Genomic DNA, 27,647 nt, shown 5'->3' with positions numbered 1-27,647 from the left:
GTCCTTAAATCTCAGTCTTACGCCTAAAAACGTGCAACCAACAGGATCAACCCTCGTATCAGGTACATATGAGTTACGACTATCGAAGAACCTATTTCTGGCTATACGTTACAGCTAAATACTAGGCGAGGCATTTGAAAAGGGATAACCTATAAGAAGAGAGAGGGATAACATGTGGGATAATCCGAACTTTTCATAAGGCGTCACTTTTTCCCTGCCTTACAGAGCCTTCCGTCTGTAGCAACCTCCCACGCCTCACTTCCTACGGCTGTCGGACCCCAGAAAATGTCATCCGGATCATACTTCCGCTTGATGGCCAAGAGCTTGGCATAGTTCTCGCCGTAGAAGACCTGCTGCCAATTGGGCTCATTGAAATCAGCCTCATTCATGTAAGCAGCGCCGCTTAGCGTCAGCTTATCTAGGGCGGCAACCAGCACGTTGGTGACTTTTTGGTGTTCAATAAGATTCGCAGTCATATTATGTCGATCATACATACTTCCCCAGAGTGTCAGCCTTATTCAGAGGATCACGAAGTTTCTGGGGACGACTCACGTGGAAATAAATGCTAGGAATAGCGAGTTCCTCCAAGCCGGATGAACGGAGTTGGGAGATGGGGGTAGCCGACTAACGTCCATCGAGACGCCAGACAAGACGCCACCATTGCTTACGATAGTCTTAATGGCGTCGACGAGAGCGGCGCTGTCGGACGTCACGAGTGATTGCGGAATAATGCGGCCTCCGATATTGACCTCATAGACGTCCGTTTCGGGAACCAAAGTGTTAAAAGAGTCCTGGAAGGTTGGAAAGACGGTAGTGGAAAAGTCTGCCGTCTTCTGATTAGTCATGCAGAAGTAAGAGTTTGGTCAGTCTTCTATACTCACCATACGGGATACCACTACGATCCAATGCTTTTAGCGTTGGCTGTAACAGACGTTCGAGTTCTTCGGCAGTTCCGTTCGGAAAGTATGATTGCGGCATCCGGAACATGTTTCCTGGTATAGTTTGCCAGTAGACGGTAACACCGGCAGCCTCGATTGCTGGTAGGTTTGTTATAAAGGTTTGTACAATATCCCAATACGCATCCGAAGATTCGATGAAAGAAAGAGTGGCGCTAGCTGTCGGCATGTTTGGGTGTAGCTTCACCGTTACCGAAAGCACCATTCCATACGTACCGCCGCCACCGCCCGAAAGAGCCCAATACAAATCCTCATTTTGATTTGGAGTTGCTACCAGAAGTTTCCCAGTTGCAGTGACCACCTCCCATTCGAGAACTTGATCGACTGCGAGCCCAAACTTGGACCCCAGCGGGCTGGTCCCGCCTCCTTGAATATAGCCACCCGCGATGCCTACCGATGGGCAGTCACCTTCAACAACGATGAGGCCGTGTGCATTGGCGGCTTCCTGTGCTTCAGAGGCCTGCACGCCAGCTCCAATTTTCATCGCTTTTCCGGTGTAACCCGTAGATTCATAGTCCAAGACTGAGATGTCCCCAATGTTACGGGTCCATAATGCGAGTGCGCCCGCCCCCGTCGACTTGCCCATATAATCGTGTCCTGTATTCCGGATAACTAGGCGGATGTTGTGCTTCGTCGCAAATGCTGCTGTGTGACGATAGTCCTCGGCACTTGAGGCGTTAACAGCATAAGGTACATAAGCACCTACGATACACTGCGCGTCCCGAGGTGTGAATGGATCGCAACTCATGTTGGCGAAGAAGGCAGCCATGGGTGAATGAGTGCTCTCATAATGAAGCTCAGGACGTCCCCAGTTTGCTTGGATTTGGGCGCATTTTTCGGCATCGAAGCTAACGCCGGGGAAACTATCGTGGCATGGACTAGCAATCGGTACTGTGGCTATCAGTCGACCTCCCACAGTCTTATTGAGTGAATCCCATTCTTCCGCCGATGGCCAGCAAGTGTCGCCAGGAAAGCAACGACATTGCGACTGAGGACGTGACGTTGCGATCCATGCTGCCCCTATTAGGACAGCAATAGATGTCCAGATTACTATCCGGAAATGGCCTCTATTCTCTCTTTTTTCTGCCATGATTTATTACTTGGTCAAAGTTACAATGGTGATGTGAACCTGAACACCTATTTACCATTTAAGAGGTTGTAAGCTGACAGACATAATTAATTCCAGAAATCTGAAAGGAAGACAGAGCCCACATTCAATCGCCAGCACACAGATATCCATGTAATTGAACATCAAGCTCATTGGCTGAATGTTCCGACCATTCCTGTCGTTCAAAAGGTCGGGTATTAGGTATCCCTCCAGAGCTCTTCGTCGAACATAATTATTATATCTATTTCCCTAATATCTATTCTTCTAAGTATTTTGCTTCATCCTAATCTCAGATTCCAACAATATTACAGCCACCTTTCCCCTATCAAATTGCCACGTGCTAGGCATAGCCGGCAAGACTGAAGTCTAGATAGCGCTGGACCAAGTGGCAAGTGCTGGTATTGTCCTTTTGCTACTGTCCTACACCGTCATCGGTTACTTCGACAGAGGTGGACGAGTGGTGGAAATGTTTTGATGTGCTCTCTCGCCTTCCTAATCTAGGTACCTACCAATGTAGTTATCGTATAACTGCGTATCGTAACTAGGTAGCTTGCCTTTAGACGAAAGTCCTAGGCATATTGCTGACGGACAAAGGGTTCCTCCCAACGGCTAATTCGGCCCAAGTGGCTACCCTTGACATAACTTCGGACCTGAGGGAATGCTATACCTGGGTGAGTCGGGCGAATTAGATTGTGGAAGAGATAAAGGTTAAGAAGCCGGTGAACCTTGAGGGATTGTTTGTGACGGCTGGTTTTGAAGAATTGCCGAAAGGTGCTCACATATCACGAATCTTAGGTACACTACTCATAGCCTTCCAAACCCCTTTCAAGTCTTACTACTTCGCGACTTGATTATCATACTAGAGAAACGTGTTCGGAGTCTGGTAGTCAAAATATCTTGGGTCGAAGAGAATGCTGAGACTGGGTAATTTATCCCGACCCGGATAGTCGGGTCGGGATTAAGGGGCTCAGGTATAAGAGGTCTTTCAACACCACGTATCTTTCAATCATAAATGTATCATGAGATATGCGTGCTGAGCAACAAGATTAGGTGGGCTAGATCAAAAGGTTCTTGAATCCATTAAGACAACATTGAAAGCGGCGATTCTAAAAGCTCATGTGTCTACATAAGGAGCGGCAGTTCTCCGTATTCATTGGGTCAATGCATCAATCCTATTTACGTGTCAAGTAGGTAGGTAGGTATTCAACATGGTCAAGAAGCAAGTATTTATCTTAAGTTTATGCCTTTTTATTGAGACGGACAGATATATGTATACCTATCCCATTCTTAACGACCTTGGTAAGTCTTGAATAGAGCACACCAAGTTAGGTAGAAAGTCAATGCCGCTTCGTAGCTTCGTTCCTCCAACAGCTCTCGTAGCAACACTTAAGATCTTCAGCGATGTCAACTTCATGCGCCAGCCGATGGGTTTCCCTCCATCCATTTGTCCCATACGAGCCTAATATCCCCACATTACGAATACGTGATTCGGCAATGACACTTTTGATTCCTCCGACCACCTTCCCAAGATATTTCCCTCTCTTTTGAGCGCATTGCCGTATCCTAAATTTTCAGTATACCAATTCCTTGCCTCTACGAGGTCAGGACTGACGGTTTTCTATCGATACAAAATCCCGGGACGCCGCGCTTGAAGCCTGATAAATAACATCTGTGTAGGGTACCAATTCGCCCCAAATATAGTAACATGAAGAAAAAATATTTTGTACATGGTGTACATGCTTTGTAAGATCGGGCGCATAGCCTGTGGTAACAGATCGAATAATTATTCAAATGAAAACGTGGTCGCGACTATAATCGGGAGCGTGTGGTTGGGTATATTGCGACCTCGGGGCCGAGTATTGTATTTCATCCTCCTCTTCCTTTTCTATCCTGTTCATTCCTAACGGGTTCATATTATCGTAATCGTATGTACGTGATGGCGGCATCGGCGGCAAGGGATAGGCATTTTCTTGTCCCTCATTCGTATCCCAGCGGAGTTGCTGTGGGGGTCTGGGCGAAGAAAAGGACCGCTGGTGCGGTTGGTATCGGACCGTTTGTCCGAAGTAATCAGGGGTTTTGCGCCCGCCTTGAGCAGAGGGCGACATTGTCGCGCTAATTGGGGTCAGCACCGTGTCTACCTTTCCGGAATCGCGAGACAACATTTCATAAGATCGAGGGTCCTGCTTAATATCCATTCGAGCGTCTACAGACACGAATTCTTTCTTGGTGGTGCGACCACTCAGAGCTGCGAAGAAATCGACCCAGCCGGTGACCATAGACCAGCGGCCGAGTAGCAAGAGCAACCAAAGGCCGTTCATCTGTATTGAGTGTTAGCTCATGTAAAACCAATGATTGCAATGTGGTACTCACAGCCAATAGTACTAGAACCGCCGTGACAGTCGGCAGATTAACAACCAACCCTTTAGCCTTGTCCAAACACTTATTCTTATCACCGCTAGCAGCGATGAGGCAAGCTGCCCATGGAAGTGCCTTTGCCGGGTCAGTCCTAACCGATTCCACAGTATTGTCTAGAAAGACGAAGATGACAGCAAAGAAGATAACATCCGCGATAATTATCAATACAATGACAATGCCACGCCATTGGAGTTGGACGACGCGTCGAATTCGCCGGTAGGCTTGACGGGGAGTCATAGTGCGGATACTGTTAGAATATGAAGGCATCCCAGAGCCCTCAGTGGTTGTGCTGTTGTCAGTCAGAGAGGCGAGGTAAACTTTGATACAATATCCAAAAGTGGCGAATTGTATGATAACAGTCAGGCCTGCGAAGACAAGAAGTGGAATCCAGAAATCGGCCAAACTGTTCTCGTGGTTGATATGGCATGTTGCGCCGAATCGGAAAGAAACTCCGCTGAAGACGAGTAGAATGATGAGACCAATAACGGGTATACCCCAGCCGAGAACTTGAGAAAACCACATGTAGTTTCGTCCCACCACCAATTGCCAGCATATTTGGAGATGTAGAGAAAGAGCCCTCAAGAAAACCCACATGACACCAGCCCAGCCTCCAATAAGTAAGAAAGCGCCCGAGGCAGCGCATACGGAGCTCGTGTCCATCCCATGAGGCGTAATCTCGTTGTAACATTGGTTTGGCTTAGCTGCTAGTGGAATGATGAAGCCCAACTGTGATTTGTTAGCCATTGACGAATTTACTTACTCTCGAACGTGTGTAGGTAGACTCACGTTCATTAAAACAACGGCACACGCGAGACTGATGCTCAAATAATGGCGATGCGTCTTCTCGACGGGAAGCACGATCCAGGATATTAATAAGAACCCGCAGCAGACCATGCCGACAACATTAACCCAGTTTGCCGCCGTCGTTGCCGTGTTAAAATTATCTGGGTAAGCCCAGTCCGTCATAGGACATGGCACACAACAGTTTATACGCCCCAGGGGCGAACACAACCGGCCCTCGATGTCTATGAAGCAATTAGAAGAATACTAAAGACTGCGCCAACGCAAAACTTACGTCCTCCCACCGTAGGGAATAAGTCCTCGTTAAAAAAGGGCACGGGACACCCGCCACGCAAAGTTTCGTTCGCCATACGGAAGACTGTACGGGCTGGCCCGAATCACTGAATAGGTGGTAAAGAAAATATGTCTGAATTCTAGACCTCGACGGAGAACCGAGCGGCGGAGAAGCTGCGTGTTGTACGATATAATACCTATATCTTAGGTAACTTCCTGCTTTGGCCGAAGTACTTAAAACCAGGATGACGAAATCCGGATCCGGTGTATATTATGCGAAATAGACGGAGTCGTCCAAAGCCGAACAGAAAACCGGGTATGTCGCGAATGCGTTAATGTTAACCAGCTCGTCCCCAGCCCAATACCTAGATTTTTACTTTGAAACCCACTGATCCTGTCGAATAGAGTTACGTTCGTCTAGAAACATGTGAGATGGAATAACCGTCTAATCGCTTCGGTTGGACAACCAGGCGAGAACCGAGACGTGATGTATGCTCCTAACGCGTAGAGGGTTGATAGCTTAGGTGGTATTCATGGCCCCGAACGTCACGCAGATGAGGCAATTCCCATACACATGAATTGTAGGCAGGGGCAAGAAATTCGACGGAGAGGCATGCACGAGAAAGCGAAAAGACCAGAAAATTAGGAATATACAGTGACAGTGGGAAGGAAGGACATATTAAGGTACGAGTGCGCCAGTAGGTTGCGGTACATGTAACCTAGTACATAGTAAATAGTAAATGGGGGTCTCGATTTGGGTAGCCAATTGACGACATGAGCCAGGGGCTTGGGGAAGCGGATACTCGATGGATACTCGATGAATCCAACACTGAGGTGACTCTGGCATGGTGGTATGGTACATATGTACGCTGTACTGTACTACATATGTACGATAGAGACGCGGACAGGTCAAGGAGGCACAAATGATCCCTGAGGGTTACTTTCCCTGGGTCGCCCTGACGGACCTCGCGTCAGTCCTGAATGGGTAGGATGGCGTGGTCGCAGGTGGAGGCCGGTGGACCACATGGGGAAGCTAGTGTTCGCCATCTGCCTGGTCTCGCAAAGCTTGCGCATCTTCGAGACTCGTTGACTAGGAGGTCCAGGTAGGCCGGCCCACTAGGATTCTAGATACTGTTCCCCTAGTCAGCCTAGAAGAGTTCTGTGCTTGGCCGTTGGAGAGGACTATACTCGGTTAAGTCTTCTCCGTTTCGACTACTGTAGGTTAATTAGCTTCGGCCATTTGATAACTAGCAGTAAACTGGCAAGATTGGCGAATATCTGGGCATGTTGGGCATGTTGATCTCGCGTAGTCAGACGCGCTGCCCCATTGGCTTTGGGCAGGAAGAAAGGGTTTCGATTCTATGCTTGGTGGGGTTGTAGAATGTAAAATCCTGCGTCTATTCTCGTGATATCCACATGTAGGTCTGGTCTAGTCTAGGTAGTAACAGAGTAGCAACAGTGGCTATGGTAGGTAGTATTAGACGTGGTATTGGATGTAGTAGTTAAAAAAATATGTAGGTTGGTTGTATGACATAGAGTCAACTTGGAACTGCACATCTATCTAATCATATGGATGTACCAACGTACCCAGACATTAATGCAGGTGGTGGCCTCAATCGCTCAATCGTACATGCCTGGTCAGTGATGTCGCACAAAACTTTGCAGCCCGCAGCTCCTTAGAGAATTCGTGTCCAATCTTCTCTTTTGGCTGGGGGGATCCATGCAAGTTACCGACGGTGGGGCTACATAGGATTGGGCAAGTGCCTAGACGAGGGGGCCAGTGGGCATTAGCGGGCATAGGCGACTCCAAGAAGAAAGTTGACAGCACCTGCAGCAATTTGAATATGAACCCCCATGGAGCTTCCCCCCGGTACTTCAGTTACGTACCTGCCGCTTGAGGTACATTCCGGCCAAGTACCAAACCGTACCGCAGTCTTCCTTCCTACGGCACAACAATTCTGTCGGTATCGCGATGAGAGAAAGGATTCAGCATCTGCATGTCATACTATACCATACTATATCGTACAGGAGTCAAGTAAGAATTAAGCTCTTTTTTATTTTCTTTTTCTTTCTTATACGCATTATACCGATGAGGTGACCGGTCAGCAGCGGGCCGAATCCGCACCTACCACATCGTCAGGTTAAATCGTTTATTTGACTTTATTACATATCATGCTCTAGGCTACTCATGGTCTCTTTGCAGTTGTCCTACTATGTAGTCTGGAGTCTAGGTTGATATTGGACTGGTATCAATTCCAAAATAGTCTTCGTGCAATACCAAGGCCTGCAACAACCATGTCTGCCATGCAACTAATACTATGTAACAATTTCACGCGTGCTAGTGCTATAGTAGTGAGACATGACATCGCCGCATAGCCGGGGAAAGGATGGGCACCTACTATATACTAGCATCGCAACACTGCATACTATAGAAGTAATAGTCATATTATTAGCATCGCGACGGTAAGGTCCAAGAGACCCAACGAAATTTAACTCGCCCCATACTCCGTACCGGTAGAACGTTTATAACGCCTCCATCTTGAGCTAGTCCTGCAGGTACAGGCAGGCTTACCATAGACAGCCTAATCACGCAGTCTGACAGTGTGACGGTTAGGTCGTCCCTGCATGCTGATTATTGGTCCAGTCCATTTTCTTCCACAAATCGGAAATGTGCGCCGTCGAAAGGGAGGACGCCTCTGCAAGCCTCTTCTGTATGTTGAGATGCGATTAGTTAAAACGCCACAAACATTCTGTGCAAGTCATCGACGCCTCCAAAAGATCGGCATCTGCGTGCGCTCCGCATGTGCCTGTGTGTCTAGCCCTCAAGTTGCCACCAACACACATAAGAGGTAAAAGGACATGCCGATATGCTAGAAGATATTGTACATACGAGTACCGATGCAATGTCTTGCTCTCACGTTTTGACAGGGGACATAATGAGACTGCTGTGTAGGTATGTCTCGAAGTCGGCTACTTCCATACTAGAAAGTCGGGATTTGATTTGATATTACAATCTTGAGAATATCCTGCGTGCAGTAAAAAGGTACATATAATATCAGCCCTGTCAAACTCACGGACTGCCCAGCTTCATCCGATCGAACATTCATATTGCTCATCATATGGACATCATGCGAACACAATCCGACAGTTGGCCAGAGCCTTTCCGAAATTCCCAATGCCGGTCAAGTTTACCTCAAGGGGCACTAGCTTCGTGGAGAATACTACCCCCTGTGATAAGCTTGCCCAGTCGGGTGTGAGGGAAAGATGACTAAGTGAGAAGTAGGGAAATTTAAATGCCCCTCGGTGCGGCGCGGTGCAAGAGAGTGATGGATACGCCTTGTGCTTCCAATATTGTGTATACTTGCCAATGTTGTACTACCAGCCCAGCTGAAAATCCCCAGTCGTGTAGCCATTCGTGTTCGAGTATTGCCAAAAGATGTGATCATGATGCGGGCTCTCAATTTGTAGAGAATAGGGGAGCGGCAATTTGTTAATTCTTGCAGCCACTTAGAAGAGGGTTCCGTCGTGTTGGTTCCTGGCACCACCGAAGACCGCAGCGAGGGTTGGGCCTCTCACAGTTCGCACCAGCAGTGGCGTAGTTCTACTGGTCCCCCCTCCCCCTGCAGGTCTCAGATCCCGCCGCTCGCAGCCTGCATTGGAACACTCTACCCAGATTTTGCCTTACGAGTTATTCCCCGCTGACCCGCACTCCCGTCTTCCTCACCTATCACCACGTTTATGCAGGGGGGGCGGGTCCTAGGAAAACTTCTGCGCTCTAACAGCACGGGGGCTAGACCAATAGGAAAATACGCGTCACCGTATTCATTGTTCAGAAAAGAAAGCATAAACAGCGAATGATGTAGCAGTATTTATCCTGGCCAGCATCGCAAATTCGTAGATGATAGGCTCGGCAAGCTCATTTGTTAGTTAAGTCGCCGAATCATACATGAATATCCAAAGATAAATTGTCGCCGAGGAAATAAATAGTTTGTCTGGACGACGCAAGGGTATAGATTTGCATGCGCAGATTTAATATGAGTAACGATTACATATAGTAGATGATAATCGAGCTGCAGTATAACATCGTGTCGGATCCGAACGCATAGTATTTGATGTAAGTATAACATCCACTTTCCGTCGGTCCGCGTCTATCGGACCTCGATCTCGTCGAATCGGGAACGCGTCAGATTTTGGCGTCTTGGTAGTCGGGGAAGCGATCGTAACGGAAGGTAATAAAACTCGAACCACCTATCACAACGCGAATAGTCAACCGGTGCCGGTCGTCGTTCGTCGAGAGAGCCTCATGGATATCAAGGCTAGCCTATGAGAGGCTCAGGCACCAGCTTCATGTGTGACCACGCTTAGTATTGGCGAACTTGACATGCCACAAGGTTTTCACGTTTGCTATAACGTCAGCCCCCTTTTCAATGTGGGATATCCCGCACCGAGCGATTATTCCCGCGCTTACATCTGCGTGCGGCTTGATATAATGAAATTTACATGTCGAAGCGCCCCGGCATGAGTGAACCGAAAGACATGGTTATAGCAGGCATGCAGGCTTTGGGGTTTCCAGGCGTCTGGAAACGATACCCAGGTCATACGCTAGAACAGACGTTGGTTACGATTACGTATTCAGTTCGGGGCATCAACGCCGCATCGTCGCAACCGCAACGCTTGTCTTCGGACCGACCCAGGCTGTCTAGATTAAAAGAAGTAGTTTTCTGGAAGATGTTGGCTTTCTTAACTGAGTAACCCATACTAACGGTGCTCTAGTGCGACGAAGATAGTAGGATGACCGAAGCCGTTTCAGTGAGACACACGAAGTAGAAGTCTTCAATTCTGATCGTGTCAAATGTGTTCCACGGTATACGGTTCTGCTCAGTAAAAGGATCACAATGCTACAGAGAAGCCGCCGCGGAATAAATTACCATACAACCTCACCAACCCCCCACCGATTTATCATGATCGCATAAGAATTTTAAGTTACTAAGAGAACTATTTATATCGCATTTCGCCGCATTTAGCCTCATCATATGGTTTTGTACAGATTAGCTACCTATCTATATAGAACCTCGTTAATGTCGAGCAGAGATTGCTATCAACACCACCAGATGCTGTCTTCTACCTAAATAGTCTTTATATGAAGTAGTTTGAAACCACATTGTCTGACTTCGTATCAGTGCATGCGTGTGTTGCATGCATTTAGGACCCTCTATCTCCAAATTGGGATGCCTTCTATTTTCATCTATCCACATTAGTCTCATCGCATTTAGCTTCATTGCTACCGCATCATTGCAGTCCGTCACGTTCACCAAGTTTCAGGTCAGTGACGTTACCTTCGACTGATTACGAACTTATTATGATAATTCTGCAGACTACACACCCGCATCATGTCATACCTATTTCTTCACCTCGCATGTCATGTTATTTCGAAGAACCAGACCTTCCCAAAAGCTACATTTGCTAGGCGCCCCATAGTAGATAGGATAAACAAGATGACAAGCCCGCTAGAGGAACCGGATCTCAACCGTCACCGAGCTACGTGCATCTTAAACATTTCTAGAAGCTGTTAGTTGAAGATAGCCGCGGAATATCGTCTGTAGATATCGTCAATTTCTTATGGATTGGAACATCACGGCTTTTACCGGCGCTAGCGGTTACTATTTTCACTCGATAAAAAATATCTTTAGCAACTTACATAGCTCCTTCCGAGAATCCGAGGAGATCGAAGGCACAGACTGCATCCTTAGTGCACTTGAGATGATCATGTCCAGTTCATTGGAATCCCCGATGCATTGGGTCAACTTAATTTCTACTCGTGAGCAGCAACGTCTTGTCTCGGCGCATATACTTGATCGCCATAGTCAAACTTTAGCAATACTAGGCGAGGTTCCAGAATTTCAAGTTTGAGGTGGCTTCATACCAGGTTTTATCCTCCTACATACATACTGCACGGCACATGACGATGGGACGATTTTCAACTACTGTCCTGAATTCGGGTTGCATTAAGCTTATCTGAAACACATATAGCTTGCTAGTACCTATGTACATAGGTAAGCTCGGTAGTTGATAGCATACCCAGAGGTAGTGCTCGTGGGCTCACAGACGTCTTCGACGAGCGGCTGCTAGGCTTTGCTCGGCTGCCCTCCTTCCCAAGGCGATCTTTTTAGATTTCTGAAACCGTATCTAAATGCAACCAACGTGGGGGGGCGCTGATATTTCCCTCGGATCTGGCAACCGAAGTAACGGGTTGGAGCCCAATTTGCCAGAATATCAATTCTGTTGAGACATTGTCTTAGAAAAGCAAAGATAAAAAGGCTTGTTTGTGAAACAGTAACATCCGGTGGTGAATCCCGACCGTCTAAGCGATGCAGTGCGCCGGACCAGCAGGCGGCATACCAAAGACAAATATCACGACAGTCTGATCACTCATCTCGGATGCCATCCGTTTTGCGCCTCCAACTTGCTGCAACCCTTGAAGCCCCAATACCAAAACCCGGAAAAGACTGAGGCGACCCCAGTCAGTGCAGCACCATGTTATATTCAGGACCAACAGCTCAACAACTGAGTCAAGAAACATCTAACCAAGGCTATAAACGAGCCCAATACATAGTAGTGATGGACAGCCGCGTCTGTACCGTAACATGCCGCAATGCAAGGGCTCGGGCAACGAACTATATCTGAGCGGCGACGAGATCGACTCGGGCTCGTCGTCAGAAAAGGTAGATAGCGTCACATTGTGCAGCAATTAGAAACGCTCTAGCCGCACCGTAGCTGCGCTGTTCTGCGACGCCATCACACAACACTGCTCGAAGGTTCGCACGCCGAAATGGGTCAACCTTGAGAGAAGGTAACCCGACCAGATGGTCAGACGAGGGCGGCCATGTATTATAATGGCTAGGTATTGTGTTATAGTGAGTACTACGTATGACCCTTCTAGAAGCGGCGTTGTCTTGGCTCTGTTGAACCAATCGCAGAGGAGGAAGAATGGCTCGTACAGGGCGGGGAGGAGAAGTTGAAAGATGAATGGTAAACGTTAGGCCTGGCTCCGCGCACATACGAATTCAATGTACCCCGTGCGCATCAGCACCGATCCCTGCTGCAGCTGGCCTTTTAGCAACCTCCTCTTTGCGGAACGGACCCCGTCCTCAGTCTCGCATTTTTTTCACGAGGGTCGCGTCGGCCGGCCCGATTACACGGACAGGGTCAAAGTCGAACCTCCAGCCTGAGCCAGAGACAATTCTGTCTTATCGATTGTTTCTTCAGGTTCTTGAAACATGACGTTGAATGATCGAGGGAAGGTGACTACAGATCTGTAGGGCAGGTAGTGTAGGGAACTAAAAATTGACATTTGGACGATCTTGGACGATAATGTCGATGAGTTTCATTAAATCATTGAATAACATGATAAAAGTATGATATGCATGCATAAAGAGATGGCACGTGACAGTGGAGTTACGTAACCGGCCAACCTCCAAGACTTTTGAGAAGAACCAACATCAATGCAAATCAACCTTGCAAGATTAAACAGACTATCACCATTATCAAAAGTTCTATTGGTAAGACATCCTAGCTGTTTTCTCGATTTAAGGCCAAGGACTCGCGACACAGCTGAAATACCCAGCAGCTCAGTAAGCAAGCAGGATACGTTTGCGCACCGGGGGTAGATGACGATGACGATGACGAATCCGGAGGAGTCCATATGCGCTGCAGCGCTGATACGCCCTATCATATTCTGTCTCCTACGCTCAATAGCTTTTGTAAAAACTCAAGTAAGCTTTTGTCAGATACTTTGATCCTTTTAACTGCATGATGCTAGGACTCCGATGTGACCGGAGTTGAGCTAGCCTCAAGTTGGCTTCAAGTCAAAGATGGAATGAGAAATAGCTAGTATTCGAAGTAATGTGGTTGGTATCTAGATAGATTAGGTATACACATTTGCAAAAGCCACCCATACCAAGAGAGCTCAAGGCTGACGCAAACTAATAGAGAGTGCTGATGATTGTGTATATTCAAGAAATAATAGGTATTCAACTCAAACGACCCTCCTTACAATCTAGTCCGCTTTTCCATCTCAAGACAAATTTTGATAAAACAAGGCCGAACAAAAGGTGCAAATAGGTATCCAACCAAAGCGTTTTCCCCGCTAATAGTTCCATTGCTTGCACCAATTCTGCAGCAACTCCGGCGTCACAGCTTCCATGTTCGCAGCAGTCTTGCTGTAGGATTTCGTCCTCTCCATGGAGAACTTGACTTGATCCTCCGAAGTCCCACTGAAGAAGCCCTCGTACGAGTCAATCAACTTGATTCCCGGGTTCTTGCTCACGTCGGTCGTCGTTTCTTGGCTGGCCTTTAGTAAGTCGATCCACTCCCTAAATGATACGGTAGCCTTGATCCGGGGTCCGTAGAATTCTCTTACGGCGGCAGACATCTTGGTCCAAGTCGTCGTCTTGGGGTTCACGGCGTGGAAATAGCCGTTAATCTTGTCGACTGGAAGGCGCTCTTCAACGCCTGACACTTCCAGGACGAGGTGGGCGACGTCCTCGATAGCCACCCAATCAATCTCGTCGAAGACTCCCAGATTAGATGGGAGAACTCCAAGGTAGACGGAAGACGCGATGATAGAGGGGAACCACTCTTGCCTATTCCACAAGCCCTTCTCGTACCGCGAGCCAGCAATCTGGCCAACACGGACACTAGCCGTAGGAACACAAGAAACCTTCGTTGCCTGGTCTAAGATCAAGCTAGAGACCATCTTCGAGCGGCCGTAGTTCATAGACGCCGCAGTGAAGTCTGTGATTTGAGCTTCCGGAACGTCTCCCTTCCAGTGGTCTACGGTGCCGATACTAGAGATGAAGATAATGGGGACTCTCTTGGCTGCCTTGGCGCTGAAGTCCACGAAGTGGCGGACACCCCGAATATGCGGCTCGAATGACGAGAGGGCGATGTTGAAATTGACGGGCCAGCCGTTGTGAATGATCCTGTCAGTGGTAGATAGGAGTTCGTCGTACTTGGCCTGACCAATTCCCAAGTCGGGCAGCGATAGGTCGGCCTGGAGGAACTCGACCTTGCTAAAATCGGTACTGAGCCCACGGCTCTCGCAGCTTTGGATTTGGCGGCCCTGGCCGTCCTTGGAACGGTTGAGGCAGATCACTTTCTTGATGTTGCTATCGCAGATCATGAAGTGTAGGAGGTAGGAGCCAAGACCTCCAGTACTACCAGTGACTATGACGGTCTGTCCCTCGTCTAGTGGTGGAGGCTTGGTTGTGTTGGCGGCTGGCAAGTCAGTGGTGTACTTCTCAACCAAGCCCTTCATTTGTGCCACGACCTTCTCCACACCGTCTCCCGCAATCGCCGCGCCGGAATCAACCAGGGAATAAAGGTATCCTGCAAGCTCCCTAAAGGTTGGGTGAGAGTAAATGACACGGGGAGCGAGGGCAGAAGGGTCAACTTCAATACCAGCTGCTTTCAACCCGGCATTGATCAAGCGGCTAGCATTGATCACCTGCAGCGAATCGATGCCCACGGTGAAGAAATCCGTATCGGGGCCCAAGGGCGGGGCTTCAAGCCTCGTCGTGAAGAGCTCCTGCAGAGACTCTAGGAGGTCGCTCTCGGAGCCAACCTCCAACTTCGGCGCATTAGCTTGCTGCGAGTCCTCTGCCTTCGCGTACAAATCCTCGATCTCGTCCTTGTACAGCTTTACGGCGGCTCCTCGCTGGATCGTGCCCTTTCCGGCTCGAGGGAATGGCTTTTCCGGTTTCGTAAGCATGATGAAATCGCGACTTATATGGCCATGGGCGACGGAGCTCTTGTTCGCCTCTTCGATTAGGGGCCACACGCTGTCGATCAACTTTTTAACCTCCTCGTCGTTCTTCGGATAGATGACGGGCTCGAGAATAATGGCCGGCTGGAATTGGTCCTGGCCGACGACCAGCGCGCCCTTGAGACCGGCATGGTCACTAACAATGTGCTCGATGGTAAGAGGGTTGAGCTTCTCGCCGTTGGAAAAAACTATAACGGTGTCGGCACGTCCAGCGTACGCCCAGTGGTTCGGCAGGGTGGGATGTGGACGGAACAAGTCTTTCGTGTCGTACTCGTCTATGTCTGGGAAGGTGTAGAAGACGCCTTGGATATTCGGTTCAAGACCAGTACGTTTGATGAAAAGCTGATACGTATTTGGGTCTTCGGCAGTAGGGCGGAAATCCGCCCCGCCCAACTTGGGCTCGAAAACGAAGTATTGCCAGAGCTTATTATCCGGCTGAAAAACGATAGGATATGGTAATCTGGAATACTGTTAGCTCCCCGACATCTTTCCAGCATATTGTACCCATCATTTGTTAAAAAGCTTACTCAGTAGCAGAGATCATGTTCATCATGCGTATCCCCTGTTCGACAAGGTAATTTCCCACCCGAGTAGCAAGATTTCCTAGGGAAGACATTAGTAACAACAATCCACGTCAAGACTACGTTCGTAGGCAGCGAATAGCCGCGAAATGGGATCACTTACCACCTCCGAATGCAACAATTTTCAATTTCTTCAACGCCTCGACTTGAGCAGGCACTTGGCTCATGTCTGTTACAATCGAAGGAGGCAGGAGGATGCACTCGGCCCCCGTATACTCAATGTATTGGACTGCTAGGTCTCCCGTCAAGGGTTTCGATCCAATCGGGAGTATACATGGGCTACCAGCAATAATGCTTAGGAATGTTGTGAAGTACAACCCAGATGCGTGGAAAAAGGGCACTGTTAAGGGGTTAGGATCATTTCTTCGCTAATCATATTTTACTGGCCACTTACTCGGAATGATATGTCGCTTTGCGATGCTAACTAATTCCGTAGTCCACACTAGAAGGTACAAGAGTTAGTATACGGTTCTTTCTGTTGAAATTAGAGATTCTGGGTGTTACTGAGAGGTAACACCCTGAGAGAGAAAGTGTACAAAATAAGCAATGAAATTACGTACTTCTTACACCGTCCTGCGGGGGTACCTTATTGAACGAATCCATGGTCGTGAGCCATCCTTGCTTGCTAACAATGGGTTTCGGAAATCCAGAGCTTCCGCTAGTGTGAAGAACGACGAAGGGATCCCACTGTCCCTTCTCGACACTTCTCTCGTAGTCGATCTGAGTCGAACCCTCGCCGGTGTACCATTCTTTCTCAGGGGAGACGACCATGCTCTCCATCTTGTGAAGCTTTTTCCAGGAGTCAACTGCATCTTGGAACTCAGGAGTGTGAGCGATGAGGTGGCAGTCCGTGTCCTGGAACAAGCGGATTTGGCCCTCTGTCGAGTTTCGAGGAGAAATGAATAGCGCCTATAAAAATTAATAATATTCAAGGCCAAAAGATATACATGGTCCTACCTTGTAACCAGCCTTGAGAGCAGCGAAGGTGAACGAAACGTAACGAGAGTCGTTCGTCCCGATATATGCTATAGTCGGGAATGTGTCAGGCTCTGGCACACCGCCAAAGGCACGGATACCATCTGCGACGCGGTTGATTGCTTTTGCCAGCTGCGCGAAAGTAAGCTTCTCCCATCCATCCTCGGGGTTTGTGCCTCGCGGTATGGACAGCCATTCACGGTCCGGTTCGGTAGCTGCTCTCTCCTTAATGATCTGGAGAGGGAGTCGTCGTCCGAATTTGTCTCGACTCTCACTCATTTTTGAGTATGTGATATGTTCGATTCTTCAAGTCAGGCAGGCTATTGTTGTAACAGTTCCAAATATAAAGGTTGTTGGATGCTTGGGTATCTACGAAGTTTCTCTTGTTAACTCAAATGGGTAGACCTCTTATTTTCTACCAGAGGTTGCGCCTTATATATATAAGTGCCGTAAGCATACACCAAAAGGGGTTGGCGGCTATCCCGTAGTGCTCCATGGATCATCATTATCTGTACACTGCTCCGTTATTCGACGAAGACCCCACGTCCTGGTTTCCCTAGGACGTGTCATGCGACAATCCTACCCTGATGTGATGACGGAAATCGTGAGGAAGTCTCGCGAATCCCGATTCGGGCTTGAAACGCCCCCATTCAAATGGCCTCGTCGCCGCGACATCAGAGCGTCGTTAAAAGGCATTTGCCGTCACTACCAAACCATCTCGAGCTAGCTAATGTTGTGATGTAACTTGCGTGGATTACGAAAGATATTTGCCTCGGATGAGATCCACTATCTAATGGGAATACCGTTGCGGTGACATATCTGATCCTCCGAACCCCCCGAATCCCTACCCTAAGGTCCGCAGATGCAGGTGCGGAGTTATCATCCTGACATAAAGATACTAGTTGAAGGTTGCATACAGTTTTATGTAGTTTAGCGGCCCTGTCATGAGCATGGCTGATTCATGGAGCCCAAGGAATAGTTCTATGCAAACAGGGATCATGGTGATCGGATGCTCCAACTTGTTCTCACGCATTCCCAACTGGGTAGGTACGCCAACTAACTTATAGAGCGTAGACTAAACTACTTTTTTCATAACTAGTATTATTTGAACAACTACCTATAATATATCCTTCTTAATAATCTGGGATACACCACTATATCATCCAAACCTTTATAATTTGTTATTGACGATCGATAACCAAGACTGGCTAGAGTTGCGCGGTTTGTAGGGCTTGTCAGGTCAAACTCCTTCTAAGTGCAACCCATGTATGTAGTAGGCCCGGTAGATTGGGCTTCCGGAAACAGCACAAATTATGTATAAAATGGATCCTCGCGGGGAAATGCTACATAAATTTCTACATAAAGGTATTGGGTGGCGGCGGCGGGATCACTGGATCCCTTCGCGCTTCGCGATCTATCTCGGCTTCCAATGTTGAGTAATCGGCTAGTGAATTTTACCGAAAGTTTATCGGTAAAAGTGGAACCCAGCCGGATATCATCCGGGTCAAACAAACTTCTAATGCTGACGCCCCCCGGCATGAACACGGCCAGTTATAACCGTCCCCTAACAACTATTACTGATATCCATACGCACCCAGATACAAGTACCTAATAAGCATCTTCTACTTATTTTAGGTCATGGATTGGTAAGAAGTCATCTGGTGACGTAGTAGTTATTTTTAAAAACTTCGTGAAGTAAAAGTATCTCGAGGGATACGAATATAATGAAACGAAAACAGGCTTCACGCTAGTTAAAGTGGAAGCGCTTCTGGATGCGGCATTTATCCCCCATGTAGGATACCAGACTGAATAAATACAAACCTTGGAATATATCCAGCTTCACAACTAGAGGCTTGCTGTGTCGTCTTCACATCTCAGTTGAATCATGCAATTTCAAGGAGAAAGTCATAACACTGTAATAGAGAATGAGCTCGACTTGATTTCTATAGGGACATGTGGCTTTCTAGGTACTGCTATGAGTTCACCATCATCACCTCCTGACGAAGCTCCTGGCGCGATCAAGGTTGAACGCGGCGCTGATGAGAGCCAAATGGCTAAAAGCCTGAGGCGTGTTACCGAGCTGCTCACCACTGCGAGAAATTTCCTCGGAGAACATGGTCAAATGGTTCGAAAAGCTGAGCATGTTCTCAAACAGGTTCACAGCCCTCGGCAAATAGGTAGGCTCGTATACCGCCGCCCGGGTCAGCGCCTCCACTAGCCAGAACGTGCACATACTAAAAGCGCCTTCCTGCCCTCCTACTCCTGCAACACTTGTTAGAGAGACCTCGGAAGTCAATGCTGAGAAGACCTACCGTCATTTGAAAGCTCAGTGTTGTAGCGGTAGACGAGGCCCGCACTCGTAAGTCCACCCTTCTCTGGCGGGAGGAGTATCCTGTCTACAGTGTTGAGGAAGCGTGGGTCGTTGGGCGTGACGAAGAAGACAAGGGGCGCTATCAGTATTGAGGAGTCGAGGAAAGTATTATTCTCGTAGCTCTGGATGAAACTCTCCATTTCCGTGTTGTATCCTGTTTTACCCAGTCAGCATACTTGACGCTAACGTGACCCATGGGAGATTTGAGCTATTGACCTTTCTCCATCACTTCTTCGTAGATGGCGTCTCGGGCGTCCAACCACTTCGCTCGGTTTGGACAAGGCAGACATCTCTTTTCAGCAAGCCGCAGTCCTCTATCGAACGCCACCCAAAGCATTACCTTGGAGTAAACAAAGTGCTGCTTATTGTTGCGCACTTCCCATATCGACATGTCCGGTTCTAATGAGCACCGCGATTAGTAACAAAACCTCCCCCTTCGGCGGTAATATTTCACATACGGTCAAGTATCGTTAGGACGTGGTCTGCTGGGTATTAGTCATTTGATTGGTAGGTTTTATGGGATTAGTTCAGAGACCCACCAAGCATCTTACGGACAGATACCCAAGTATCCCAAGAGATAGGCTTTCCATACTTATTGTATAGATATATGCCATCCATGAGCTCGCCGTAAATATCGAACTGCTTATGGAACGCAGCTCCATTGCCGATGCGGACCGGTTTGCTACCTTTGTATCCGTCAAGGTGATCGAGCTCTTGTTCCGGTATGTCGGTTTCCCCCCTGATAGTGAACATAATTGGCAGATCTCCACCTGTTTTCGTTGTCTCCCTAACACGGTTGTTGATGAACTCCATATAGGCGTCTGCTTCTTCCGTAAATCCCATCCGCAGTAGGATATAGATCGTGAAGCTAGAGTCGCGAACCCAAGAGAAACGATAATCCCAGTTACTGTACCTCGTTAGTCACTGTTAATATCGGTACTGAAATGACAAAGTTGATCGTACCGAGCTCCACCGATTGCCTCGGGAATTGAAAAGGTGGGAGCTGCAACAATGGCACCAGTAGGCTCGTAGGTTAGCATCTTAAGGATCATGAAACTCCTCATGACAACTTCACGCCAACCCCCCTTGTAACTACTCTTAGACAGCCAGTTGTACCAGTAAAGTTGCGTGTCATGTTGTCGAGAGTCCAGAATTGAGCTTGTGATATTCTCCGTCACATGATTTTGTATGTCTTCGCGGATTACAAAGGAAATTGCTTGACCTTCTTGCAAGGTAAAATGAGCAATGACCCCCTCGCCTCTCATGCCATCTCTCTGTACCTTCTTAAAAATGAGATTTGGGCAGGTAGTAGAGTCTCCGCCGCCGCAGTCTATCGTCACATCTAGTTGAAGCTTCAGACTCTTGCTGTGGAAAGTTACGGTCTTGCTCTGAGGGCTGTCAGTTCCACGCACGTTCTGTAGTATGGTAGTGGTGTGAGATTCTCGGGCGTAGTCGAATGCTGGGAAGACATCCACATCTTGAGACGGATCAGCGGCCCATCATTGGTATCAAGAACGGAAGAATGACAAACCTAAAGACATCTGACCTCGAATACATTCGACGCGTCGAACCAACCACTTCTTCAGCTCCTCGTATATGTTCTTAGTCTCACGGTAGGCACTATGCTTGTTTTTCGTAGACAGAACGGTAGCCTCCTTTGGACGTGGGAAGAAGTCCACGACGTCCACTACACCTTCCTCGTTAATGTAACGAGTCTGTAGAATGGCAGAAGACGGGAGATATTGTTGTTTGGTCGTGCAAGATGCTGGTTCGGGTGGGGCAATACTAAAGAAGCCCCCCTTATCTTTGTCAAGGAGTCGGCAGAATACAGTCGGTGAGTCAAAATCAGGCCTATGATAGAATTTAGTTTCTATGCCGATTAATGGCTAGAGCCCCCTTTCCTATGAAGATACAGATTCTTGGCGAGACCCGTCAATAAAGGGGTAGGGTGTCTCGCTCTTCGGTATTTCAAGAAGATCCTCTCCCGAGGAGGTAGATATTCTAGGTGAAGTTATGACAAGAAGAACTTACCAGCACATAAAATCTAATTGCAACACGAAACTATGATATCAGCTTCTATCAAAGGTATATCATGAGAAAGGGATTTTCTACTAACCTATACTTCCGTCCATGCTTACTAACGCACAGGTCCTCATATTTCCGATCATGCCATAGTTTTCGATTGGGAGATATCCAGCAGCATCTCTTACAGAGACACTAAGGGTATTGCATTTAGGGGTAGCCATGATGTGAGACTAAGTCTACTTGAGCTCAGTTATGACAACGAAAGTTCCGGAGGTTAATAATCCTTCTTTCTCTCTACAATAGGTAATGTAAGCTGTGACAATATACCGTAGTCTCGCGTAGTCTCACTTGAGTATATAACCGGATCGTTCGATCTAAAAGACTCTATTTGATCTCTAATGCTTTTAATGACAAAATTAAGTTGTGGTCTTCGTCGACTTGTCATCGTGCATGCTATGGTCATGTGAGTGGATTGAGAGCTCGAAGCCCTTTGGCCCTGACTCAGCGCCACATTCCACTCACGGTCCCTAAAACGGCTTCCGGTAAATCCGTAAATCATTATGTAATAGACACTAAGTGGTCTTAACTGCTCCTATCCAAACTCACATTCTTACCGGGGAAACACTTGACATCACATCTCACCGATGAGTTTTGAATGTTTATCTAGCTAACTAATGATACCCAGATAACATCGTCTAATCTATTTCCTCCCATTTAAATTACATGGCCAATGGTACGTCATTTGGGTTCAGCGTAGCTCTAGGTCCCAGAGGAGTAATCTCGGCGTATTGCCAGGCAGCCTGGACACGTTTTAAAGTCCTGAAGCATCCGCCTACCTAACCCTGGAGGTCACATCGTTATTCGAGAGATTGTTACATCCGCGCGGCTTGGATCAGCCACTACTTTTAAGGTTAAAAAGACTGCGAGTCTTTTGCATTCAAAACAAAGTATTGTCATGTGATGGATGGGGCGAATGTATGGCAAGAGAAAATTCCGTCAAGCTGATTGCAAAGCTGAGGTTTAATGTGGTACGTTTTACACCCATGGATGTTTAAAGACCTACGTTTTGCAGCTGCACGAAACAAAAAGGTTTCGGTATGGTTTAGAGTTCTGATGTACAAGCAACCTTACATAGTGCAACTTTACTTCCAAAAATAGAACTGTCTAACTTTATATGGAGACGGTTGGCTAGATCGTATTCCTTATTTCTTACCCGCAGGATTAGCGCCTGAATCTTACGGAGTCCTATTACGAGGGGGTACTTCATGTATGCCGTTGAAAAGGAAAATCAGAGGCGTCTAGTTTGATTTATCATAATTATTCAAACAACCGAGACTTGAATCTGCATAAGAAGTAATCATAAGGTTGTTTTAGCTGTTTCAACTGAGGCTATAGCCCTGTCATGATAGCTTGCCAAGCTTGAGAACATTGAAGTAATTGCGGAGTGATGACATAACCTTTATGCTCTTGTATATAGTACATATATAGGTATCTCCAGATTTCCCTGCCAAGAACATTTCAGCATGCGCCTACCCGAGATCGCCTATCACGATAATTGGTAGATTCAACATTGTCGAAGCGTTTTTCTTACGTGTAATCCTTCTTGCAACGTTAGAGACAAGTCTCGAGCTTGTGCCAAGGTACTGCCACCCAACATCAGTATGATATGAGCAACGTTGGACATTGTATTTGTTCTACGCAACTTGTGTGTGTGTGCTCAAGCGTGGATAGTATTGAAGTACCTACTTAGATCCATATTCGCAGTCGTAACTGCATCGTGGTTCAATCGGCTAGGGTTTAGGCTTAAATGCGTAGGTGTATAACGGGTACCCGCAAAATACAAAGCGGAGTACCGGCGCGTCGCTTAAATTAGGTATATGCAAGTAGTCGCGAACAAGGCTACAAGCAGCTATTAAATTGAGGTAAGTTAAGGTAACATGCTCGGGTGAAGCTGACATCCATTCAATGTACACGGTACAAGGGCGATCCGACCAATTACTAGGTACTCCGCCCCAGCTTCCCTATCTCAGGGAAAGACAATACATCTAATACATATCCTATTCGATCCTACCCCAGCGTCAATCTGCCGCGTCACCTCCATTTTCTTCTGTCACACACTCGCCTTTCTCTTCTCATTGGTTCCCCGCTCAAGATTCTCGAACTTGTCCAACAACACGATCCGAGAGACAGAACGCCTAGGCAGAGTCGGCAGTCCCGTTCTCCTTCTCTCCTTTACCTCTACCTTCATGATGTATTCGAACTAATCTAGCAAATAATACGTATAGATATCTGTTAAGTCATGGCATAGTATTCGTCTTGGGATATCGTGAGGTGTTTGCTTTTACCTTGCTGAGTTTCGCGCCGTTAGTTTTCATCGGAGGCTACCAATCCGCCTGTCATGTCCGAAGTTCAACAGTCCGATATGGACGAGAAGCCAACTACGTCCAGCGGCAAGCAATCGCCTTCGGCTTTTGACAGGCTTCCTGACGAGATTATCGAACAGTAGGTTCTGCTGCCATCTGTTCTGGTGTATGCTGTTATTAATATACTATTCGCTGTAGAATACTTCAATTAACTGATCCTGAATCGTTTGCGTCTCTCGTCCTATTGAATTCGAAATGGAGGCGTGTTTCGCAACATGCTCATCTCTATGCACTCCACCTCTCGCAATGCGCATCCTACGCTTCTAGTCATAATGCCGTGCCAGTCGCAACAGTCGGTGACGATGATAACTTACCTAAGCTGCGCCGTTCATTCGCCCGCGAGGTCAAGAGGAACCTGTTCGAAGCATATCTGCGACCGAGGTCGACTACGATCAAATTGATTTCGAATTGTATTGGCTCGTCCTCTGCGCCCGGCGGCGAGGGAATGCAATTTAGTCCATCACCTAGAGGTCATCATATTCTCGCATATAACTCATCTCGAATATTTGTCTTTGACGTCAGGGAACCCGAGCTAGCTGTTAAGCGGGAGTTTAAAATACTGCGCCGCCCTGCATCCGCGTGCATCTTGGACGATGGCAGTCTCCTTGCAGTCTTGTCAACTGATATGCAGGTTGACCTATATGATTTGGGCAAAGTTCCACCTCGTCGGATTCAGTCGCTGATCCTAGACCACGCTCCTCGCGCGATCGCACTATCCCCGTGTGGGCGCGTTCTGGCTGCCGCATACGAAGGTGGCATCGAGGTACAATCTCTAAACCCAGGAGCTCTACCGACAGACCGACGGGCTGTTAAATGCGACGGCGTGGACTCTCTTGCCTTCTCATTCGACGGAACTCAGCTGTTAGGGACAACGACGACATCGCATACGCCCAACACTGTTATTCTGACTGCTCCTTATTACGATCCTGAAAATCAAATGTGCGAAGAAAATAATATTAGCGCGCTCTGGACTACTTCTATACTCTTCCCAAATACAAGCCGGGATTGTAGTCACGCTGTTCTGCTACAGGAATCAAGTTCTATGGAGGCGACTTGGACTTTTACCTACGATCGATCCTTCGAGACTTTCCGTGCTGTGAGAATTGACGATCTGCGCAACGGAACGACTTATTTCACAGGGCCTGTCCCGAGCACCTCCTCGCCTGGGCCTTTGCTGCCATGTACCTTACCTGCTGCTAACTATCAGGGAGACCTTGTTTCGGCTGGGTTTGAAGGAAAAGACATATGGCTATACGGCATACCCGAGGATCTGGAAGCTGTTCCTGAAGGTATCCACGCATCGCCTGACTCGAATGGGCCTCCTGGATTGCACCGTATGAATAGCGGGGTTTCAGTCCGGTCGCCTTCCCGAGTACAGGATGTAAACGGTGGGCGTGTTCCCCAGTGGCAAATACTCTGCGACAAGTTCCGTAATAACTTCGTGAGCGGGCGCAATATCACCCAGTTGACTGGTGTGAGCACTGTCAAGTGGGTTTCTGGCTTCGGCGATACGTCTTTAGAGGAACGTCTTGTTGTTGCAGCTCGGGGCGTTATGCCACCTAAGCCCGTAACCGAGGAAGACGGTATCGACTTTGTAGACGGAGGAAGAATTACAATACTCGATTTTGACTATAGGACGGAGGACGGCGAAGAGAAAGAGATCACCATTGAAGTTGGCACAAATGAGGCTGAAATACTAGAAGAGGAACACCGAGATATCGACACAGAAGTGGCCATCGTCAGGCGAAGAACAGTGGCACAGCGGAGGGGTAACCGGAATAGTGTAATGTCTGTGGCAGCAACCTCTTCTCGCCAGGTTGATGCTCTGCTTCGACCATCAACCTCTCACACCTACATCGACGATTTGGAGGATCCGCTAGTACCGCGGCCAATGGCTACAGCACGTTCTAATTCCTACGTCACGGCACTTGATGAGACGGAAGACGTCTCTTTAGAGGAGGCTCAAGAGGCTCTTGACGCCCCGTATGCTCATGCCAACCCACGATCTGGACCAACACTGCGTCGCGCCGCTACAGCTGCTGCTGTTAATCGTCGACGTAATCCACAACCGGCCGCCGCTGGTCGAGTCGAGTATAGACGCGCCGACGGAAGGGCGGAACATCCTCATGAGAGTGACGCTGACAACTGGGTACCTCCCCCGCCCCCGTATACTAAGGACGATCCCGGCGACTTGCCTGCATTTCTACGCCATTCTGCTATATCTGGCGTCGGCCTTCCACTTAGTGACTTCGTCCCACCTGTTCCTCCACTCCCATCGTCGATTCCTCCCGTCCCCTCTTTTCCGTCGGCTGTCCCACCTGTTCCACCAGTTCCGGCGGTTCCATATTCGCATGCGAATTCCGGTCGTCCTGAGCTGCCTCGTCTTCAAACCACCCCATTGCGAGAACAAGCATCTCGCATGTCTTGGAATTACCAATTCCCAAGCCAGGGAGGCATGAACGATTCTGTCAACGGTAGTAGATCTGCTGTCCCGGTAGGTAGGCAATCCCCTACTTTCTCGCGACGTAATCGACCCCACGTGGATGATGATGACATATACAATGTATCTCCGGTTGGGACTCCTCGGGCCACAAGTTCCCACGTATCCGAAGGCCCGGCCATGACAAATGTAACCCCCGAACGGCCTAGCCCACATAACACAGCGCCTTCGTGGCGTACGGAATATACACCAACCTCATCTAGGTCGCATCCATTCACGGGAGGATCCCGTCCAGGATCAGCTAATACATACTATCACAATCCTACCACACCCTCATCTACAGTGGGCAATCAGAGGTGGGATAATGGACAGATTGGTAACTACCCAACTGTCGGTAGACTTCCCAACGCTCAGACTTGGCCAAGAGCTCCCCCTTCTTCGGACATGCCTTCTTTAGCTTCATTTGATGGCTACCCTCATTCCGCACCTGCCACAAATCAGTACAACGAGGAAATTATAGCGGCAGCTTTACCCCCTGCGCCTACCCCGGATTTGTTAGCACGTCTTCACAGAAGACAGGGCAGCACTGGCGCTCCTCGTCCCGCGTCTGGAAGCTTCCAGTTCCCACGCGTACCTGTGGGTAGTCGTAGTCAGCGAGATTCTCGACGGTACAGTGGAATTCCCGAAATTCAACCTCCACCGGCGGATCCAGACCAGCCACTTATTATCAGCACGCCAACGGGTGTTTCTGGTGCGTACGATACTCCCGGCTATTTGGACGGAGGTAGAGGGCCTTCAGAACCGATCTTGCATGCACCAGTTCCTCGCCATCCTAGACCAACGTCGGGAGCTCACCTGCTTCGGCCTACCGTCGAGCGTCTTGAAACTATTTCTAGTATCAATAATGGAGAGCAGCCGCCCTCTACATCGCTGCGCCACCATACAAGTCTGACCCGCCGGCAGAGTCGCGCCCGAAGAGGGGCGCTCAAGAATATACAGGATGCTAAGCTCCGGGGCTGGACGGGCCGGAGGAAGAGTAAGAAGAAGGATAAGGAGACCTGGACGGATGTGACCTGGGCTGCGGCGGTAGCACCTAGAGGCCTGAGTAAGGATAAGAAGTGTGCTGTGATGTAAAAAAGAGAGAGGACATATGATGTTGAAATACTTTTGGTTTTTGGGTTTTCTTTTTTAACGATTAATACCCTTTTTGCCTTGGACGCAAATAAAAAGAGAGATTTACTTTGTTTAAGAAAAGGGATACAGGCTGGATATTTTGGGTCCATTCGCTCAGACGTCGGTTAGGGTTGGAAAGGGATAACAGGCGCAAGTGCAATAGATACCATAGTCTGCTGCCAACACAAAGGAGTTTAAAAATGAGACGTGGAGCCGCGTATTGCGGTTCCTTATTAGTCTGTAATAGGATTCGTCGAACCAGTGAATATTCACCAACGTAGTG

At 48.2% G+C, this 27,647-nt stretch overlaps 5 protein-coding genes across 5 annotated transcripts; 1 reads left to right on the top strand and 4 right to left on the bottom strand.

The window, feature by feature from the left end:
• Nucleotides 1–203: 203 nt before the first annotated feature.
• F4807DRAFT_456406 (FAD binding domain protein) lies at nucleotides 204–2,046 on the bottom strand (the record flags this gene model as incomplete). The annotated part of the gene is made up of 3 exons (XM_048000874.1): nucleotides 204–495; nucleotides 553–823; nucleotides 882–2,046. The coding sequence occupies 3 exons, from the start codon at nucleotides 2,044–2,046 to the stop codon at nucleotides 204–206; spliced, it is 1,728 nt and encodes a 575-aa protein (XP_047858380.1).
• Nucleotides 2,047–3,684: 1,638 nt separating this feature from the next.
• Nucleotides 3,685–5,931, bottom strand: F4807DRAFT_202992 (uncharacterized protein). Its single transcript, XM_047993829.1, has 4 exons — nucleotides 5,555–5,931; nucleotides 5,266–5,504; nucleotides 4,435–5,205; nucleotides 3,685–4,382 (listed from the first exon to the last, which is right to left on the bottom strand). The coding sequence occupies exons 1-4, from the start codon at nucleotides 5,628–5,630 to the stop codon at nucleotides 3,852–3,854; spliced, it is 1,617 nt and encodes a 538-aa protein (XP_047858379.1). The 5' UTR covers nucleotides 5,631–5,931; the 3' UTR covers nucleotides 3,685–3,851.
• Nucleotides 5,932–13,459: 7,528 nt separating this feature from the next.
• On the bottom strand, nucleotides 13,460–17,677 carry F4807DRAFT_202648 (acetyl-CoA synthetase-like protein). The gene is made up of 6 exons (XM_047993828.1): nucleotides 16,915–17,677; nucleotides 16,518–16,866; nucleotides 16,352–16,399; nucleotides 16,061–16,297; nucleotides 15,904–15,979; nucleotides 13,460–15,836 (listed from the first exon to the last, which is right to left on the bottom strand). Exons 1-6 carry the CDS (start codon nucleotides 17,209–17,211, stop codon nucleotides 13,700–13,702), a joined length of 3,144 nt encoding a protein of 1,047 aa, XP_047858378.1. The 5' UTR covers nucleotides 17,212–17,677; the 3' UTR covers nucleotides 13,460–13,699.
• A 1,153-nt stretch (nucleotides 17,678–18,830) lies between these two features.
• On the bottom strand, nucleotides 18,831–21,915 carry F4807DRAFT_202606 (glycoside hydrolase family 15 protein). The gene is made up of 9 exons (XM_047993827.1): nucleotides 21,420–21,915; nucleotides 21,335–21,347; nucleotides 20,835–21,154; nucleotides 20,267–20,780; nucleotides 19,843–20,210; nucleotides 19,762–19,785; nucleotides 19,520–19,702; nucleotides 19,245–19,457; nucleotides 18,831–19,194 (listed from the first exon to the last, which is right to left on the bottom strand). The coding sequence occupies exons 1-9, from the start codon at nucleotides 21,547–21,549 to the stop codon at nucleotides 18,923–18,925; spliced, it is 2,037 nt and encodes a 678-aa protein (XP_047858377.1). The 5' UTR covers nucleotides 21,550–21,915; the 3' UTR covers nucleotides 18,831–18,922.
• Nucleotides 21,916–23,385: 1,470 nt separating this feature from the next.
• On the top strand, nucleotides 23,386–27,608 carry F4807DRAFT_409376 (uncharacterized protein; the record flags this gene model as incomplete). The annotated part of the gene is made up of 2 exons (XM_047996535.1): nucleotides 23,386–23,830; nucleotides 23,890–27,608. Coding segments are annotated over exons 1-2 (3,535 nt in total), but the record flags the coding sequence as incomplete, so codon positions are not given.
• Nucleotides 27,609–27,647: the final 39 nt, after the last annotated feature.

Source organism: Annulohypoxylon truncatum, assembly GCF_022578515.1.
Source record: "Annulohypoxylon truncatum strain CBS 140777 unplaced genomic scaffold F4807scaffold_3, whole genome shotgun sequence".
In the NCBI taxonomy this organism is placed as follows: Eukaryota; Fungi; Ascomycota; class Sordariomycetes; order Xylariales; family Hypoxylaceae; genus Annulohypoxylon; species Annulohypoxylon truncatum.
This window is presented reverse-complemented; position numbering and strand designations above follow the sequence as displayed.

Excerpts from the sequence above, each read along its gene's own strand:
- F4807DRAFT_202992 (XM_047993829.1), bottom strand. The coding sequence starts at position 5,630 with ATGGCGAACGAAACTTTGCGTGGCGGGTGTCCCGTGCCCTTTTTTAAC. Across the intron at positions 5,505-5,554 it reads ATTCCCTACGGTGGGAGGAC|ACATCGAGGGCCGGTTGTGT; the intron begins GTAAGTTTTGCG and ends ATTGCTTCATAG. Across the intron at positions 4,383-4,434 it reads CGGTTCTAGTACTATTGGCT|ATGAACGGCCTTTGGTTGCT; the intron begins GTGAGTACCACA and ends CACTCAATACAG.
- F4807DRAFT_202648 (XM_047993828.1), bottom strand. The coding sequence starts at position 17,211 with ATGAGTGAGAGTCGAGACAAATTCGGACGACGACTCCCTCTCCAGATC. Across the intron at positions 16,867-16,914 it reads CTCTCAAGGCTGGTTACAAG|GCGCTATTCATTTCTCCTCG; the intron begins GTAGGACCATGT and ends TAATTTTTATAG. Across the intron at positions 16,400-16,517 it reads CCCGCAGGACGGTGTAAGAA|TGTGGACTACGGAATTAGTT; the intron begins GTACGTAATTTC and ends TGTACCTTCTAG.
- F4807DRAFT_202606 (XM_047993827.1), bottom strand. The coding sequence starts at position 21,549 with ATGGCTACCCCTAAATGCAATACCCTTAGTGTCTCTGTAAGAGATGCT. Across the intron at positions 19,786-19,842 it reads ATCTGTCCGTAAGATGCTTG|ACCACGTCCTAACGATACTT; the intron begins GTGGGTCTCTGA and ends AATACCCAGCAG. Across the intron at positions 19,703-19,761 it reads CGTCCTAACGATACTTGACC|AACCGGACATGTCGATATGG; the intron begins GTATGTGAAATA and ends GGTGCTCATTAG.